The 20,997-nt window shown below is 36.5% G+C and overlaps 1 protein-coding gene across 1 annotated transcript in view; it reads right to left on the reverse strand.

The window, feature by feature from the left end:
* Positions 1–20,997, reverse strand: part of DTNBP1 (dystrobrevin binding protein 1) — a 70,642-nt gene that overhangs the window by 28,983 nt on the left and 20,662 nt on the right. Inside the window, exon 7 of the mRNA XM_051609210.1 lies at positions 11,012–11,034. Within this exon, the coding sequence (XP_051465170.1) occupies positions 11,012–11,034 (23 nt within the window). The remainder of the gene's footprint in view (positions 1–11,011; positions 11,035–20,997) is intronic.

Here is a 20,997-nt window from a genome sequence, read left to right on the forward strand (position 1 = left end):
TTATGTAACAAGAACTGCTCCACTCATCATCGTTAGAGGAAAAATTACCAAGAATGTGTGGGTCTCCTAAACTGTTTTATTTCACTGGTGAACACAACACCAAAAATATCTATGGGAAAGATTAGAAGAATAACAATCGCAAGATAATCCAGCTTCAGCCTGGACTTCAGTAATTAAAGGATGAATTCAAGGATGAATTCAAGTTAGAGTTGCAGACAAAACAGACTTCTGTTTTTTTCCACATCAATCATTTAAGCATTACAGACAATTAAAATATGACACCTTTAAATGTTTTATTTTCTACACAAACTGAGTAGACAGGAGTTATGTTCCTGTAACGTTTTTTCCTATTCTCTGCACAGTTAGGTGTATGTGGCAATAGCCACAGAAAATCTCTATTGTTACACTGGCCCCCTCCACTCCTCACAAACCCAAGACTCTGCAAGGCTGACCCCAGCATAGGGCCGAATCCTACTGCAGCCAAAGGAACTGTACCTGCACATCCAAGAGCCTTCTTATTTTTAGCTGCAGTGATGTCAAAATTATTGTGACACATCTGACCTCTGAAAGGCCTTTTTTACTGCAACACTAGAATGCAAAAAGAGTAGGACTCAAGGAAAGAGAAAGCTACATAAATGCATCAATATTAAAATTTGTTGGGAGAAAACACCAGCTTCCTCAAAACACAAAGCAACATCCAACAGGATGAAGGAGCATAAGAGTGCTACATTAAAAAGCCACAAGATTCTCTGAAAACACATATAGATGAAGCAAAAAATTTTCAAAAGAAAGAAGCATCCTTATCCTCCACTCTTCCCCCCAGTCAGAATTAGTATGAATAAAAATGATAAAAACAAGGGTTTGGAAGTATCTGTAACACTAGAATTCTGTGGATGATATCAACTCATTATATGAATACCCCTTTCAGGTGATAGCCATCACATAATATCCTGAAATCTAATTGAGCAGACAGATTACAAACAAACAGCACTATCAAGTTTGTAACAGACAAAGCTGCATTACAGCCAAAACATGCAATAAGTAAAAAAAAACAAACCCAAAACCACCAAAGGAGTAAACCAGAATTGGATTGGAGTGGAAGAAGTGACAAAACCAGAATCTATCTTTGACCAGATGAGTTGCCAGACCATACAATACTTGTTCCAAGGAAATCTGATTCTCTAATCTGCCCATCAATAATCTGGTATCTCCACTGCATCCCCTTCAAAATTTTAGATTTCCTTTAAGAAACTCTACTCCCTATTTACAGCTTTGAAAATGCAGACCAATGTCCTATATATCACAGTAAATCAGAATCAGAAAATAATTTATATGGGATTACTAATCCAGTGGAGAGTGCAGCCACGCTTTTGCCAAAGCATATTGGGACACAGAGTTCTGATTTAGTGATTCCATATAAAATTTTAAATAATTCTGTTTCTACAGTTTAAATATACTAAAAAAATCCTTCCCCCACCCCATTGAAATAGAAATGCTATTTCCTGTGCAGAAACTACCGTCTGTCCTGAAGACTTGACATTTGTTGATATTAACCTATTAGGTAACAAATTTACTTCCAGTCATCTGCAAAATAAATGCATACAAAAGATACCGCCCATTGTAGTTCATGTCACTCCAGGCTTAATAGCCTCAAATGTTTTGTTGTCTTGTCAAAGGCAGATAATACATTTTCAGCTACACCTGCTGCTCAATACAATAGTGTTGCAAACTGAGAAAGTACACGCGTAAGGGGTCAGCAAGAGCCAAGCAATTACTTTTGTATGCTTTCACATGCAACTTCTGTCAAGACAGAAAATTAAAAACTTCCACTGTTCTTAGGTATGTATTCATACATAGAACAAGTTCTGAAAGTATGTCAGAGATTTCAGTAACTCAACCAAATAGAGTCAGATGTGTGTTACTAGGCTACAGAAATGTCCATTTGAAAGCTTTTGCTTCTCAGTGCTGGTGATACCTGCCGTGATATACAAAGATTTAATTATTTACTGGGGAGGATTGTAATCAGTGAAAGACCAAGAAGGAACCTTCCTTAAATATCTCTATTTAAAAGGATTTCTTTAAAAAAAAATAATAATTAGAACTTTTTAAAATTTATGTCTTGAAATCCATGTCTACTTCAAGGAAGTCAAAAAAGATGACAGAAGTAACTAGTAGCTAAATTCAGATCTAGAAACTGAGAGTTAAACAGATGTGACTATAAACTTGAAATCACAAAAAGCAAAATCAAAGGCTAGGGAGCTGTGGGAAACTGTTCTTTTCTTCCCCACATAAGTCTAAACAAGGACTCGTTATCATGCGTTTGTCTTCTCCTCCTATCTTACCCTTTTACATTATAATCATGGAATGGTTTGGATTGGAAGAGACCTTACAGAACATCCTGCATGCGCAGGGACACCACCCATTACACCAGGTTGCTCTAAGCCCCATCCAGCCTGGCCTTGAACACCTCCAGGGAAGCAGCATTCGCAACCTCCCTGGGCAACCTCTGCCAATGTCTCTCCACCCTCACAGTAAAGAATTTCTTCCTAATATCTAATCTAAATCTCCTCTCTTTCAGCTTAAAACCATTCCCCCTTGTCCTATCACTACAAACCCTTACAAAAAGTCTCTCCCCAGCTTCCCTAGAGGCCCTTCAGGTACTGCAAAGGCCACTATAAGGTCTCCCTGGAACCTTCTCTTCTTCAGGCTGAACAGCTCCAACTCTCTCAGCCTGCCTTCATAGGACAGGTGCTCCTGTCCTGTCATCATCTTCGTGGCCTTCCTCCGGACTCACTCCTGCAGCTCCATGTCTTTGTTGTTTTGGGGGGCTCCAGAACTGGACACAGTACTCCAAGTGGGGTCTGACAAGAGCAGAGTAGAGGATGAGAATCACCTCCTTTGATCTGCTGGTCACACTTCTTTTGATGCAGCCCAGGACACTGCTGGGCTGCACGTGTACATTGCCAGCTCATGTTGGCAACCAACACCTCCAAGTCCTTCTCCTCAGGGCTGTCCTCAATCCATTCTCCAACCAGCCTGTATGTATACGTATGTGTTTGGGATTGTCCCGACCCATGAGCAGGACCTTGCACTTGGCATTATTGAACTTCATACGGTTGGCATGCACCCACCTCTCAAGTCTGTCAAGGTCCCTCTGGATGGCATACAGCCCCTCCAGTGTGTCAACCACACTGCACAGTTTGGTGTCATCAGCAAACCTGCTGAGGGTGTAATCAGTTTCACTGTCCATGTTGCCAACAAACATGTTAAACAGTTCAGGTTCCAGTGCTGACCCCTGAGGAACACCACTTGTTACTGATGTCCACTTGGACATTGAGTCATTGACCACAAATCTTTTAAGTGTGATCATCCAGCCAATTCCTCATCCACTTAGTGGTCCATCCATCAAGTCCATGTCTCTCCAATTTAGAGACAAGGATGTCGTGTGTGACAGTGTCAAATGCTTTGCACAAGTCAATTACATCAGTTGCTCTTCCCTTATCCACCCCATCATAGAAGGCCACCAAGTTTGTTCGGCAGGATTTGCCCTTAGTGAAGCCGTGTTGGCTGTCAACAATCACCTCTTATCTTCCATGTGCCTCAGCACAGTTTCTAGGATCATCTGCTCCATGATCTTGCTGGACACAGAGGTGAAGCTGACTGGTCTGTAGTTCCCTGGGTTTTCCTTTTTTCCATTTTTAAAAATGGGCGTTATGTTTCCCCTTTTCCAGTCAGTCAGAACTATCACTAGACCGCCACAACTTCTCAAATACAATGAGTAGTGGCTTAGCAACTTCATCCACCAGTTTCCTCAGGACCCGCAGATGCATCTCATCAGGTCACATGGACTTGTGCACCTTTAAGTTCCTTAGATGGTCTCAAACCTGATCTTCTCTTGTAGTGGGTGGTCCTTCATTCTCCCAGTCCCTGCCTTTGCCTTCTGTGATTTGGGTTTTGTGGCATGAGGACTTGCCAGTGAAGACTGAGGCAAAAAAGTAATTGAATACCTCAGCCTTCTCCATGTCCCAGTAACCATGTCTCCTGTTTCCTTCCAGCGAGGGCCCACATTTTCCCTAGTTTTCCTTTTATCACCAACATATCTGTAAGTAAACTTGTTTTTCACTCAAGGTTTGTCTAGAAGTGCCCAAGTCTCAAATCTTTGCATTCTCAAGAGAATGGTTATCATAGGCTAGATAGGAAAGAAGATCGTAACACACATTATTAACTAGAAATCTATCAGAATATTTTCAACTCATAGCAAAATAATGAGGAAAAAACTCCAAATATTCTTGAAATTTTAACTCCATCTTAGCTGTATTACAACAGAATTGAGCAATTGTTTCCCAGTTGTTTTCTGGTATGCCAAAATAAGAATTTTCTTCTTTTACATCTCTGGTACAATGACCACAGTCACCTAAATAAATTCTAAAACCATCAGGAAACACTCATAGCAGAAGCATTGCCTATCTCCCACAATATGTTTTGGAAGAGACACCCAAACAACCAGACACACCCTTCCTCCCCTATTCAAATATGTCATTGAAATGCAAAACCACAATATACAATATTAAATTAGAACTGTCATTATTAACCAACTTGGTTACGGCCACAATTTGGCAACAAAAAATTCTTCGAAGTAATGAAACACCTTGAATATTCCTAAAGTGACAGGCCCTGGGGTAGCATATCTGGAAATGTTGAAGTGAATTAACTCCATGCGGCTGATATTATTTTCTATCACAACTACTCCTCTTGCTCAGAAGAAACATACAAGATTGTGTGCTCAAAATCACAGCACAACATCTAGAACAGCTGCATCTCTGAATGTATGAGCTTTGTCAACAATGAGCTGAAAAGATTCCCACTGCATATTACCCATGCATCTGGAAGACAATAGGAAGGTTAGGAGAAAGTTGTTTATTTTGACAACCATGGGAACACAGCATGACTAAGAGGATTCCTAGACTGGAAGGAAAAAAAATAAAAATCAGTTTGACACACTGTTTGTTAAGATGAGTTGATTTCAAAAAAAGAACAACAGGATGGTGACAACAGATGGCTCCAAATATTGTGTACTCCTCAGTGAAGGGAACCATGCGAGCCAGGAAATTAATTTAAATTAATTTAATCAATTTAGATTAATCATTAAGGTTGGAAGGGACCTTAAAGATCAAGTTCCAACCTCCCTGCCATGAGCAGGGAACACTACCCCTAGACAAGGTTGCACAAAACCTCGTCCAACCTGGCCTTAAAAACCTCCAGGGATGGGGCATCAACAGCCTCCCTGGGGAACCCATTCCAGTTCCTCCCCACCCTTATAGTGAAGAATTTCTTCTTAATATCTAACCTAAATCTCCCCTCTCTCAGTTTAAAACCATTACCCCTTGCCCTATCCCTATCTTCTCTGATGAAAAGCCCCTCCCCAGCTTTCCTGTAGCCCCTTTCAAGTACTGGAAGGCTGCTCTAAGGTCTCCCTGGAGCCTTCTCTTCTCTAGACTGAACAGCCCCAACTCTCTCAGCCTGCCTTCACAGCAGAGCTGCTCCAGCCCTCTGATCATCTTGGTGGCCCTTCTCTGGACCCTCTCCAACAGGTCTGTATATTTCTTGTGCTGAGGGCACCACAACTGTACACAGTACTCCAGGTGGGGTCTCACCAGAGCATACTCATGCTACTGATAAATGGACTGGAAAACTGTAATTTCATCTTAGTGCATCTTAGATGTACAAAGAGGGAAGACAAAAGATCTGCATATCAAATGTGACCCAATGACTTAATCTAGAAGACAAAAGTAAGAAAAAACCACCTCTTTAGTTCACCAGCCTCCTTCTTGGAAATAATATTTTGATAAAGCTTTTAAAACTTATCAGGACTTGTTTGGGAGAGATCTCTGATTGCAAAGGGCTGAAAACATTTTTGTTATATCGTAAACAGAAGTGCTGAAAATGGTCTCATATGACCAGTTTCCCTGAGCTTGAATGAAACTAATCCTGTTAAAGCTTAGAAATATGCATGACTCAGTAGCCAAAGCCACATGCCTATCAGGCCTTACAAAGTTTCTGCCACCTTTCATTGTCCAAAAGTGCTGTGTTGCTGATTTCTAAATGGCCCCTATTGCTTTAGTTTTCTTTCCAGAAACAAACTCTACCATTTAATCCTAAACTTTTCAAAAATGAAAATGGACTTTTAAAAGCAATTTTTAAATCTATCATATATACAGTTCCTATTTGGACAAAGTCTGAAATAAACTCTGCAGCATATATTCTTACCGTTGTGCAATTCTACTACTTTTATAACTTTTTTTTTTTCCCGCATTATCTACCTCACTACTTTGCTTCACTCTTCCATCTCATGAAGAGATTAACAGTATTCTGCAAATATTTACTACACAGTCCTGCTGTGCTGGAACAGTAGAAATACTAACTTCAAAAAAATAAAGTACAAAGTGCCTAGAAGAACAGTGGAAAGTTTTCAAATTAGTGCAGTCATCAATGCACTAAGTTTCAAGCGGCAAGAAAACATATCCATGTATTTGCTACCTAATTTCTAGTTTCTCATCTGTAAAAATGAAAATTATACATGCCATTTCTAAACCACAGAAGAGTACAATCCATTAAATGCTAAAAACAAATACCCACTTACACAAATAGCAACTAAAATATATTCTACTATTGCAAGACATTGCCAAGATCCTCAGCCAGGACAGCACAGAGCATAAGCCAGCTCCTGCAAGCAGTTCTCTAAACACTGGAATTGATGTGTGCTGGAAAGAAACTCATGGGCTACTCCATAGGTGCTTCATATACTTAATGTTTTCATCCATAAATCTATCATCTTTGAGAGGTCTGCTCTCTGAATGATAAATTACAAAAAAACCCAAAATAAACTGGACAACCGTTGAGGGGTTTTGTCCTAGTGCACACTCACACTTCAGGTACACAAAACCCAGTGCTGTAGCAGCATCAACAGGGACATCGCAGACTCACTCTCTGCCTTTTCCAGAAAGAGATGCTTAATATAAAGAATCAGGAAAGCTTCTAACCTTCACCTTCTCACCATCACAGATTATTAAATAATATGCTATGCTTACATTGGAATAGAAAACCTTTGAGGCTAGAAGAGACTGGAAAGGTCTGTTCTGGCCCAATACACTGTGGGTACAGCAAACAACAAAGGAGAATGTCTGGCCCTATAAATAGTCTTAAAGCGAAAGAAAGGCAAATAAAACCTGTTTTGCATGATGAAAGAGTGTAAAAACTATTATACAAATGTAAAAAAGGCAGGAACAAATTCAAAAAAAGTATCTCAACTGGTAAACACAAAAATAATTCATGTTTTCTTAAAATGGTATTATGTACTTATTTCATGCTACTTAAAGGTGATAATATCAATGAGCAAGAGTGTTAGTGGATTCTCAACACTTTTCAATGCTGCAAACAGGCTTATACACTGAGCTTTGCTTGAACCCCTTCTTGATAGTACCTACTATCCTCAATAAATATACTGAAGAGGTCAATGAATTACCACTTTGTACCTAAGTGCACACAGCAGGAAGATCTAAATGAAACCAGAGGAAGTTTTGTTTCTTGGTTATGTGAAGGTTGATTTTGGTTCAATATTAAAATAAGACATTAGTAAATATTAGGCATATAAAGGCACTAGAAATATTTATAAGGTTATACACATTGAAGATTGCACAAATTTACAGTGGTCCCATCCAGACTACACTTGCGTATCTATATCTGTTTATATTTATATATACACAAAACTCTAGGGAAGTAAAGTTCTAAAACAGATCACCTGCCATGTGAGCCAGACCTGCATTCTCAAAGTCAGTGCCAATATACAACCACTGTTGTTTTGTTTTTTTTTTCTAATTCATTGTGAACTTGATGGAATGCATCACTGAATTCAAATTTCCAGTGCTGTGCTATTTTGACCCTCAGACTACACCAGTCAGTGTCTTAATTCCAGTACAATTTTATTTCCATCCTGAGCAAGGCATGAAAACCCAGCTGGACGCTTAAATACATGTATATGACCCTCCCTCTTTTTATGTTCTCTGGCAAACATCTTTAAGGAATGTTCTTGTGGTACTTTAATTTCTGTAGATTCAGATAGAATGAAATAACATATGTTAGAAATATATTTTTATGCGAGACATTTACCATCCCTAATCTGGAAGCCAATACTATTTAGCATATGGTTATTCAAATTCACAAATAACAAGTTACTATTACGAAAACTGGCATTTCTGTTCTTTTCCATTAAAACACAATTTAATGTTCAATGGTTTCAACTGCACATGGATGCAAGTGTATATACAAAGGTATTTTAAACAGTTCTTCCTTCCAGGACCCTATGCTGGGTGCTTTGCAAAATGAATGCTTACAGACATTTCACACTTATGCAAGGATGATTTAGCTGAGGTTGTAGCCTATATGTACAATACAAAATGTAAATACTCATTTACCCAACATATTTCAGTTGGAACCAACCCTTCTTGAATAGAGCAAACCAGAGTTACCAGCAAGATAAGAGCTTATCATAAAAGCTTTACATAATGGTACTAATACTTCCTGACCTCAGCCTCGGAATGTGTTAGGCAATGTACTGCTACAAGTATTTGCTTTTTAGCTGGCTGTGTTTCACTGGTAACTTAGACATGTTTCCTGCTCTTGCTGCTGCCTTTTCCTTCTTCTGTGTCAGGATTTCTATGGCCGTGTACTGAGTTACTTCATCGTGCTTCATCAACCAAAACTGAACCAAACCAAATGACAGATCATTTTCTGCACAAATCTAGTGATTCTTGAACATAGCTTAAACCAGAAAAACATAAGAAGGAGCCAGCAGTTAGATTGGGCAAAGCTGCTGTAGAATTAAATATCTTTCACTACATAATCAGAAATCCTTCATGATCAAGAAGCTCTGAATGGCTGATGAAATATAGGCTAGACACTCACAAATTGGCTGAGGGTCTAAAAGACTGAAAAAAGACTGACTGACGCCAACACACGAACACCTCTACTTCACCAACGAGGTATAGAACAAAAATTCCGAGTAGCATTAGATCTGATAAATAATAATTTAGTAAGCAAGAAACATAACAACATCTCCTCCAAGTATATATTTCCAGTCAGCCATGTGCCTGCTTTTTAGTTGCTTAATCTCAGTTTTTCTGGGAAAACGTCCGGCAAGACAGTGAAAGTTTTTGGCAAAGTCAAAATACAGTGTTGATTGTTTCTTTTGAACTATGTTGTTTTCATCTTATAAAAAGAATTTACACTTGCTTCACATGACTATTCTTGAAGGTTTGTTAGCTATTACGTCTCTCTGTTCTGTCAGGTATAAGCTTTTCCATCAGTTCATTGTACAAAAAAACCACAGAAATTAGGCTGATTCTTACTGCCCATTTTAAAGACCTATCTGTTTGTGCTTTCCCAGCCTTCTAAAGCTTCTGCCAATTCTTTTTAGTATTGTAGAATAATTGGCTCAAAAATGCCCCACAGAACTAGAGCATCCTCCTACCTGGTCTTTCCTTGTTATAGCACGATACCCTACTCATTTCCCATTGAGTTTGGCTGCACTAGACACAGATTGCAGATTAATTTTTCAGTGAGGAAATATGCAAAGACTTGGCTTTTAATTCGGCATTTGTTTGCAGTTTTCCATCTTTGTATAAACTAAAAACCCTGGATACCAAGACAAAGTTGTCTACCCAAGAGAAGCCTTTCATAACTAGTATTGGAAATCTGTACACATCTGTATCCATTACAGAAGCAGTCGCTTTCACAATCAACACCCAGTTAACACCCTGCTTTTCCATAAAAATAATTGTCTTTGTAAAATATTTACTGTCAAATAAAGTTACAATCTCTACTGGAAAAAGGAGAAACCAAGGGAGAAATAACTTTGGAAACCATCCTTCTGGCTTCCAGAATTTCCCTTTAAACCCCTAATCAATACAAACAAAAACCCATGGACTCATTATTCTCACAAGCATCAGGTACTACAAAGTAGCTGCCTTACTTTGGAATAGAATGAGCTTAGCATTATCTTTGGTTTTGCTCTGAGGTAGTCTGTGTTGAAAACTGTCAAATCATTCAAAAAAAGGGTTGTTATGGAAAGCTACAGCGACATTTTACATAATCTGTGTTGCTTGTCTCTTAATGTTAGCTTTATTATTTTCCTTTTTTAGTATTACGTAGAGAGGAGATAGTAATGAACTAAAAAGGCAAAGAGGAATGCAGTTGTTAGACATTTCCATCCTGCCTTTCAGTTTCAAGAGACAACTAATTGACATAAGTCAATGTACTTGTTTTCATTCTCATAAACAAAGACTAGTGACAAAGCCACAATCACGTCTTATTCAAAGCAAAAAAAATATAATAGTAATTGTCAAGCTGATCAAATATTAACAGCCATAGATAAAGTAAGCCTGAATTTAAGATTTACTGAAAACGGTAACATGTTCCATCCATGCACCACAGACAAAACAATAATACACAACAGTTTCTAGCCATTGCATTTTATTTATAACAGATATTTGTATATATCATCACGTATATCCAACAAGTTGAGCTGCAAAAGTCGCATGGGTCTGATTTCATGTAATACTGTGAAAATTTCCTAGAATTAGCTAGACAAAAGTCTAACACGTAACAGCCTGCAACACGTCTAAAACACATTCACACTAGAAAAGACATCAACTCGTTGAAGACAAAGCCCTTAACTTCTGAAACTGAACACCAAGGGAGAGGCTTGAGTTAGATACAGAATCTCTGAAACCTAGCTAAGACAACAGAACCATCTGTGTTCTTCCTACACTTACAACTCTCCAAAAGAAACCAGTAGCAAGAAGAGGTTAACTGAAAAATTAACAGCTTGCTGGGCTGACATAAAATTAACATTATCAAATATAGAACTGGAACAGTTCCTTACTAGTTTAACTTAATACAATAATTACTGAAACTCTTGCAAATGTTCAAGTAAAATATAAAAGACATAATTTACCTTTGAAGGTCTCAAGTTCCTTCCTGTTGGAGAAAAGCAGAATTAAAAAAATTAAATTAGAAATACTACATCTGGAACTACAGGAGGTATTTTACACACTTTATGAGTCCTTAAAAGATGAAAAACAAAGAAATTTAGTATCATAGTTTAAAAGGGTAATATTACTGAGTGTGTTCATCTGAAGCAAACACTATCAATCTGTTTAGAAATTAGGCTACCACCTATTTATAAACATGTACAGTTATGCAAATACTGCAGATTTATATCTAGCCAAATAATTTCTAGGTACATGTTGCAAAAATAACCAAAATTTCTCAAGGTTTTAGGCACTAAAACATTCATTGCTCAGAAGCACTTTGCCAATTTATATAGAATAGTGAATAACAATTAGTATTCTATTTTCATCAATGCTATTCAACGTTCTTTTGGCAACAGTGAAGGAGAAAAACTTGACAATATCACTCACTCAGTTACAACACACTTCAAAGGCAACACAGAAGCATATAGTGACATTCCTCAGAGGAGAAGATTTTCAAGTACAGAGTGACAGATAAACCACAGTACTCAAGTACCAGAAAGCTAAGAAACAAAATAAACAGCAATAGTATTTTTTTCTTCATCCCAATCCACCTTCAAGTTTTAACAGTGATGCAATTGTAAATGCAAAGGCTATATAATAGAAAGAAATACTTTTTCTGTTTTCAAGAAATTGCAAAATGCTCCATTTGCCATCACCACAAAGTAGTGATTTATCACTAAGGTAGATGCTAAAAAATAATCAAAGTAATAGCTTAGATAAGACAGAATGCTGGCGTTTTCCTTACAAAACAGTCATTTATGACAAACATCTTTTTGGTTTGTGCCTTGCAGGCTGCCTAGTTGAATTCTGAATTTTTAAAGCAAAAGTGATTACAAGAAATAAATAATAATAAAAGGACTGAACTAACACTAGTCAAGAAAAACTATTCTACTCACCATCCATAGACTAAACTATGCTTCAGTCATTATCATATACATTGTTCCACAATATTTATACTATACTATGATAACTGCTTTTCATCCCTAAACAATGAGGCAATTTGGCATTTATTTTTGCATCAAAAACAGACCAATCAGTTTCAAGCCTGAAACAATTTATTTACTAAGCAGGACAAAGTATTCTAAAACAAGCAAGAGAATACATTTACCTCCACATTTTCAGTGAACATCCCATTTATGTGACCAAATGTCAAATAAGGGTTTTTGAAAGAATGGGTGATTTATCAGGAAATAAGCTATAGTGTGATTTACAGTACAGAAGCCTGTTAGTTAGTTCTAACTTCCTGTGAGTATCTATTTCCCTTCCTGCTTCTCTTCCAACCCTTTCCCAAGCAAGTTTCTCCCTTTTTTTACCAGAAAAAAAAAGTGACTTCACAACACCTATGATTTGCAGGTTCATACCCTAATAAATTTTTCTTACCCTGTGTACCCTAAATATCATTACAAAACTCTTAAACACTCTCACGAGTTGCACTCCTTATGTTTTAATAATGGAAGCATATTTGACAAAACAACAATCACAGGAAATGCTTGTTTTGCACAGACTTAAGTAAAACTACACTGAGGAAACATCCTGTGAAAGTAAGAGGAAAAAAAAAAACTGATGCGAACTGCTCCTAATATCAGGAGGTCTTGTTAGGGTTGATGCCATTATTATATCCACATATTTAACTGGCACAAGGAAAAACTTTTTTGGAAGGAGGCCTGAATGAGTAGCTAGGACAGCTGCCTCTTATTATTTTAGATCTTGCCGTATTAATTTATCAGCTTTGACACCGTATATTACATTTTTTATTTGTTTTTCTTTTATTTCAATTGTTCATTCTTTGAGATAATTTTTCGTATTGGCTTTATACAAAAGCTACAGCAGCAGAGCTCAGCCTTTGATGGATAGCTTACTAACAACATCATGTTAGAAGACAAAATTGCAGTACAATGAATCCTCTCGGCAGAGGAGTTCTGTCAACAGTTTCAGCTCTAAAGTGTTATTACCCTATACATGTTTTCCGCAGGAAAAGGCAAGCCTTCCCCTTGACCCCATTTGTCTAACTAGTGTAAGGAAACGGAAAGCTTTTCACAGAGAAAAAGAGGTTTTGTAAAAAAAAAAAATATGAATAAATCATGCACTTCACAGATGGATGATATAATCCTTTCCATTAGGATGAGAAAGAAAACATACACCTGCCTTGCCCCTAGCCACCCTACACATGAAGGTTCTTGAAGCCCAGTGTGGGCTGCTCAGCATCTACCCAGAAATAAAGGAACTCCCATGCTGGGTCTGACCACTAGTCAATCAAACCCACTACGTGACATCTGACTCTTTTATTTTAGCTACTAAATTTTAGGCTAGTGCCAACAAATCTGGCTAGTTAGACAAATAAGAATATTCCTTATTTTTTTACAATTGACAGTAAGCCTTCAGAATAAAGGACTTAATTAACAGTTGTATTGTAATACAAATACATGCTCTCTGTGGAAGATTATCACTGAGGAAAAAAAAAAAAAGGTTAAAATAACAGGCTAAAGGCTAAAACAATCAGACTGTAAAAGCATGGAGGCACTTTAAAAGTAGTCTTGGTCTGTGTGTGGAGCAACTTAGAAAGACCAGCTTCTTTCCTGACATGCAAGATGCTATATAGGCTCCATCTTCACTGGAGTTATGCCCATGAAAACCATTTGGCCACACATAAAGGCAGTAATTTTAATCTCTTCCTTTCCAGTGGCTTGCTTCCATAAAACAGACTGGGGACTTAATTACTCTGAAATTCTATACCCCTCAAATTCAGTTGAAAATGACTGACAGGATAGCAGCAAGAGCAATAGTTATCAGCATGACCCCAATTGCATAAGCTTGGTTGCCTACTTGTTCAAGATAATACCTAAGTCAGGACTTCCCCACCTCCCCCCCGCAAAAAAAAAAAAAAAAAAAAAATCAATTAAAAATACCTGAGCCACAGGTATGGAGAAAAAGGAGATAGATAGATATTTCTATATATATACACACACATTGAAAAAATAGAGTATCTCATTTTAGTCTGAAGTATTCCTTTTATACAAATGTTTATTTGCCAGAAGTACAAAGAGTTCTTAAGCAAATTAAAACTACAGCCTTGAAATTCTGCTAAAATAGAATGTGTCTTTTGAATTATTACTTTAAGTTCCCTGGAATGTTCTGGTAATTATGTTGTCAGTGGTCTCAACTTCTTCATTTACAGCATTAAATTGAGCTTCAGGGTTTATGGTGAGAATATGCAATTTTGGATACCACCAGGGAAACAAACTGTCTACAATATATAACTAGTTTCCCACCAGAGCTTGTATGAACAAATAAGGCAAATACAAATACCCAATTACCTTTCTATTCCTCTCAGGCTTTTTATTTGATTAAGCCTGCTTTAGTCAATGAGACACAATCATAGAAACACAGAATGGTTCAGGTTGGAAGGGACCTTAAAGATCATCTAGTTCCAACCCACCTGCATGGGCAGTGATACCTCCCATTAGACCAGGTTGCTCAAAGGCACATTCAACCCAGCCTTGAACACTTTCAGGGATGGGGTCAGCCATGAGAGGTTCCTGAAGCAATGTAGGGTGGACAGAGAAGGATGGAGGGGCCCTAGCACAGGGCTTCCACCTGCTATGCAGGTGGAATGAATAAATGAATGAATAAATAAATGAATAAATTTATCAATACTAATCTGTAACCACTTCTAGAGAGAGTCTAGACATAAAATTAGGAAACTTGCGAGTGTCCCACACAGACAACTGTCAAGATAAAAAAATAAAGCATTCACATAACCTCAATAAAATACTTCTACTTCAAGAAAGCCACATCGTGCACTGAAGCCAAATCCAAACAATACTTGAATCAAGTATTCCATCTTATACTGAATATATATTGCCAATTTTCTGTATTCTAACATTTTTCATACCTAAAAATCCACTATGAATCAAGAAAATACAGCTGCCAGTAGATGACAACTGGGTTTACAATTACTTTACCTTGATGCTTTTGTTAGAGTAAGCAGCATGGACATATGTACATTGCCTTCTCTTGTTACTTCTAGATTTAAGTAATTAAAGTAGCTGATTAAAATAGGTCAATTCATAATCACATTTAAAATTTGGGCTGCCTGCAAAAATCAAAGATGCTTCTAGTATTCACAATTCACTTCTTTCTTTACAATCTCACAAATCAGCACTTTTTTACTAAACAAAACCAAACCTTACCAAACACCTGGAACTCAGAACACAACTGTGTGGCAAACACTTGATTCAACCTGACCAGAATTTACTATAAGGCCCACAGTAGCAGATTCACTGAAGCGATTTTGTAAAAATGTAAATAAAATTTAAACAGAATGGAAAGATGAAGTACCAAAGATAGTAACTTCTATTTAAGAGCTTATTCATCACCTATTTGCGGCCACCATCATGTTTCCACTAGTTCAGGAATAGACAGTAACTGCAAAAGCACAGCAATTACACACCGATTTAAGGGAAATTCTTAAAACTTTAAATAGTGTATTAAATGCAGACAGCTCAAAGCTTTGTAGACACTTCTGAAAATTAATCATCCTCCTTTCACATGGAAAGAATGAAGAATTATCAGTGATTCCTTGACTGCTCAGTTCAATACAAATAATTATTTATATTTCTTTAAACAACAGCTTTCAGAGGAGTCAAACTATTCTTGATCATCTCAAGGTAAGAAGTGTCATCAGTAATTTCAAATATACTGCCCATTTGATCTCAACCCACAGAAACACTGATAAATACCTAATCAAGTAAGAATGTAGATTTTTAAAAATTAAAAAAAAAATATTCCAGTGTAGTCAAAAGCATTCTGCTTTAGGTCAATGAAATCAATGGGAATTTAGGTTGTTCAACAAAAGTAAGACAAGGTTCTCAAGTTCTACTGTATCTTGCAAAGGACTGTAACACTAAGATGTATTTTCCAAATGTAACAAGACAGTAGGCAATTCAGTTAAATACCAAGAGACCACAAAACTACCAATTTCTTTACAATGACAACAGCAGGCAGAATCGACAGTTCCATATCTTATATTTAGGGAAAGATTATGCAGATAAGAAAGTAACAAAGTCATAAATGAATGTCAGGAATTATTTTCTAACACTAGCCCTGAAAGTAACTGCCAATAAACTACTAGACTCAGGAGTAAACATGACAGCATATGGATGGTAAAAATTACGCATTAGATTTGAAAGATCTACCATTAAATGTGTTCATCAAGACTGAGTTGTAAATACTATCTACAAACAAAAATTACCATTTAAAGTAGGTATAGCTGCCTATCTGCTATTTAATTTAAAAGTATTTCTGGCACCTAACAAGAACCAAAACAAACCTGAGAGGTACCCCAGTTCACCTCTTATGTCTGATAGAGTTAAGTTTTCAAAGCAATATAAAAAAATACCTTCCGTACCCTGATTCAAGCTTCAACTAGCTAAAAACACAAGAGGAATTTTTCTTTAGATGTCATCAGAAGTAAAAGCCAAAAACCCAAGAACGCAAAACTTATGTTACTTGCATGGTGCACAGGAATAACTGAAGTACTTTTTTGTGTACTTAGTATTAGCACTTATGACAATGTTGCAAAAATGTTTTCCTTCCTCCAGATTCCTAGAGCACCCTTTTCACATCACTTAGGTTAACTATTACTTTTAAATAGCTTTGAGCCTGAAGCAATGAAAAGCCTTGAAGTAAGGAAAAATCAACAAAAATCAAAACTACTACTAAAATAGGGCTGGGATTAAGCAGCAGGCAAGGTCTTCCATTTATCTGAAGAAACACTGACAGTGTCAGGATTCTTCACCATCAAATGTGAAATTTTATCCAGCAAAAGAGAATGGCAAAGAATTTAAATAATGTTGCAATGGAGTTTTTTTGCTTCCATACTCAAATGGAGCTACAGAAATAGCTGAAGTTTTTCCATGTCTGCCAGCAAGACTTCTACATCAACTTCACTGTCCATGGATCAAACGGATCAAAGCAAAATTTCCTAACAGAAATTGCAAGCATTAACTAGTAATCAAGCTAATACATAAAACTATAACCAAATACTATTCTCATATACTCAGCAGTTTCAGAGCACAGTGAAAGCATTTCTCTTTGGATGTTTAAAAAAAAAAAAAAAAAACCAAATATTTTTCTTCAGTAAGAACATTGGGGGTCACCTTTCAGGTGTTATCATTTAGAACAGTAAAAATTAGGGAGATAGCATTAAACCCAGAAGAAAATGTAGAAGGGAAATAATTAAAAGCAACCAAGTGTTCTGTCCTTTGCCAAGAGACTGATGCAGGCTGTTTAACATTGGAACCATGCCAAACTGGAATTTGAAACTGGAATAAAATTCTTAGCTCCCTCTAAAAGCTTATGCCTTCAGATGTAAGGTTTTGCACAGAACCCAGTTTTTATGTTTTTGCTTTCACCCTGTTACTATCCAAAAAAAGGGGACAGCTTTTAGATTTATTTTTTTTGAACTTTCATCTATGTATGCAATGCCATTGGATAACTAAATGATACATATATCAGCACAGTTTCTTTCTTTTCATCCTATAACCAAAACTTCAGGTATCAAAATTTAAAGCTGAAATTTGAGAGAAAAGATTTAAGAGATTTAAGAGAAGCTAGGAACAACTACAAGCTACACAGAAATTTAAGAGAAGCAGAATTTTAAGAGAAGGTAAAAACAACAACACCGTCAAAGACCAAAGCCACACAAAAAAAATCCAGACCTTCCTTTAACTTGGCCATCAATTTTCCCATAAGGATGGATGAAAAAAATCACAGTATTCAAAAACTTTATTCACTGTGACATAAAATATGCCACAAGTTCACAAAAACAAAGCAGGAAAAAAAGCCTGTATCCCCACATGCACTGTTCACCATGGTTCCTCACAGCACAAATGCAATTGTAGCACTTAGCAATTCAACTTACTACTTCAGGCATCCTCAACACATTGCTTTGACACAGGAATGTAAACTCTCCCTCACAGAGGTGTTTTCAGTAAGAGTATTTAACACTTTTGGGTTTTTTTAACAATTTTTAAACAGATTGGTTTTGGATGTAAGTTAAAAGGAACTATGAAAGATCTCAAGAAAATAATTGTGAAGAATGACAGAATTTATCAAGAGACATGATAACTGTTGCTCAAAAGCACAGAATGGATTTTTTGCATGGTATGGGTAACACCCAAGCCCTGTTCTCCTTCCACTATGCATAATGAATTAATTACTTTGATAAACAATGCGGTTTTTATGTAAGGCAGAGTACAAAACAATTATTAATGGCAGTCCTAAACCACGTGTTTGTATTATTGGTACAGTAAGTCTGGACAAAGAACACCTGGTAGTAACAGACTGACAGGATTTGCAGATTATGCCCAGTTACCAGCACTAGATAAAGGCAGAGAAAAGTTATGCAGGATTGAAGAAGTGTTTCACATTTTATAGAAAATATTAGTAAAAGGTGCTGTAAGATGCAGAGGATCCAACACTAACATTCCATCTTTAATCACAGATCACAAAAGCTAACGGAAAAAATATTTTATTTGCCTATTAAAAAGCAAACAAAACTACAGGGAAAAGGTATGCAACACATCTCTTCGTAATAATGTCACTGTCTGTCTGTGTCAAACAAAGATCATCACAAAAGGGCAACATTTAATCAACACAAATTATACTGCACATTTACACTTCGCAAATAATATAAAAAACCTGCCAAAAAAACCTACAATCTTTTGATCTGCTTTGTATTCAGCCTTGCCCAATGTTTCCAATACTTAGAGCACTGACAGAAGTTCACTAATAATGAAACAAACTGCTCCTTTGGGTTTGATGCATGCAAAATAATATGCTGTAAGTGTTCTTGCAAACAAAAGAAAATTTAGAGCGCTAAAATTATACAAAAGGAAGCACAATTATCAAATAAACTTTTCCAAAGCTAGTGAAAATGCTTTTATTTTGGGATCAATAAGAATTCTAATTCCACATGTCTGTCCAAAGAAGCTGCAAAAACCGATAGCCATAAAATTAATTCCAGTCAGTTATTACCATTAAAACACTTCCTACTGATTGTCCTAGATACACAATCAAACAGCCGGATGGAAAAGATCTCTGCAATGTGAAATCAGCTTTAAGCAAGAAACTGATAGCCATACAGTTACTGCCTAATGAATACTCAAATCCAATCTTCCACTGCACATCTAACATGAAAGCTGTCCTGAAGATTATAAAGTTCTGCATCCACCCTTGCAAAATCGTTATTGATGTACCCAGGTACACAGAGGTATAGCAGCTGAAGACTGATACCACCAGAAGACTGATCAAGAAGAAAATGGCATTAAAACCTTCCTTCAATGAAAATTTTTATGAGGACTGTGAAACATGCAGCTCGAGTCACAGAAATAATTTACAGTACATTTAATGTTGGAAGGAAAAATACATGTTTGAAACACTTGCAACAATGGTGTATTTTTTACGTATAATAAATTAACTTGACAAATTAACATGCAAAGCTTAAAAGGGTTATGAAGATACAATTTAAATTTATCATTACCAGATGGGAAGGAGTCATCACTGAAGATGATGAACTGTACAGATTACTGTTCTAGCTTATCACTTGGGGAACACTATGGGATCTAAACAACGTGTATGGACATACAAGTCTTCCTTCAGGCAATACAATTTTGTGTGGCAGTGTATTACCCATTCAATCTTCCCTCTTCTGACCTTGGTAAAAAAATAATTAATTTAGGTTAAACAAGATCACCAAATAATGGCAGCCTTTTACAGCAATATGGCAGGAGGTAAAGATAATATTTGAATGCAACATGCAGCAGAAAAATAATAACAAATATTTTTGTATGTTAGTGAGTAAATAACCATTAATTGGTCCAAGTTAGAATGAACTTTTCCAAAAAGCAGATTAGTCTGAATTGTCTAAAGTTTTTGTATTTACTTTTTTAATGTCTGTGTCGTCGGGCCTAACATAAACCACTGTATCTAACTGCAACAATCCTTACTGACCCTCATGTGCCCAAAGTAATTAGAAAGAGGGATAAAACCAACAGAAGACTATAGAGATTAAATAAACTTATCAGCGGTAACTGATTAAGACATTTTCTCATATACAAATCTCTAATCTCTACAATGCAATTGCCATCAATTTTATAACCTTCTGAATGAGAAAGAGAGCCAAACATTCTTTCCTCCAGCAATTTAAAACCACCATTACGGATGGCAATGCATCTAACAATAAAGATGACAACTTGTCCAGCTCCTCTTCTACTGCACTAATTACCAAAGCATGACATTACACATTATTTGACAACAAATAAACCTTTAAAATACAAAAATTAGGAATAGATATACATTAAAAGTACCTATTTTTTCTTCAGGTAAACCATTTATTTAAATCTCACCAGAAAGGAAAAAAAAATTAATGCCACTAAGTTTTGCAGGGTTACTCAACTTTCATCTATTAAGTACATCCAAGCTTCAGGGTATATTTCAGACTCAGGATTTTATACTACTTCATTAATTTCTCTGCCAGGTCTGTTCTCAATGCGAACAAGTATTGAAAACCAGAATGGATTTTTAAACAATAAGTTCTATAAAAAATTAAAATTCAGACAACTATGTATAAAGACAAATTACACACAGTGCAATGTATTCAGTCATTGCCAGTGATAAGGACTCTTTGCTGTCTCAAATATATTCCTACAAAATGTTGCAGTTGGGCAGCTCCTTTTAATTGATAAAATAACCAGGAGTTTCTATTTTTTAAAAAATGGTGATCCACCTGAGATGGATATAAACAGTACTAAGAGCTTCACTGGTTCTACAGCTTCAGGACTGAAACATTTTATCTCATGCCATAAGCCTGCAATTCTGCGCACATAAAAATTGACAAAAAAGTGAC

This window comes from Apus apus, chromosome 2, assembly GCF_020740795.1.
Source record: "Apus apus isolate bApuApu2 chromosome 2, bApuApu2.pri.cur, whole genome shotgun sequence".
Lineage (NCBI taxonomy): Eukaryota > Metazoa > Chordata > Aves > Apodiformes > Apodidae > Apus > Apus apus.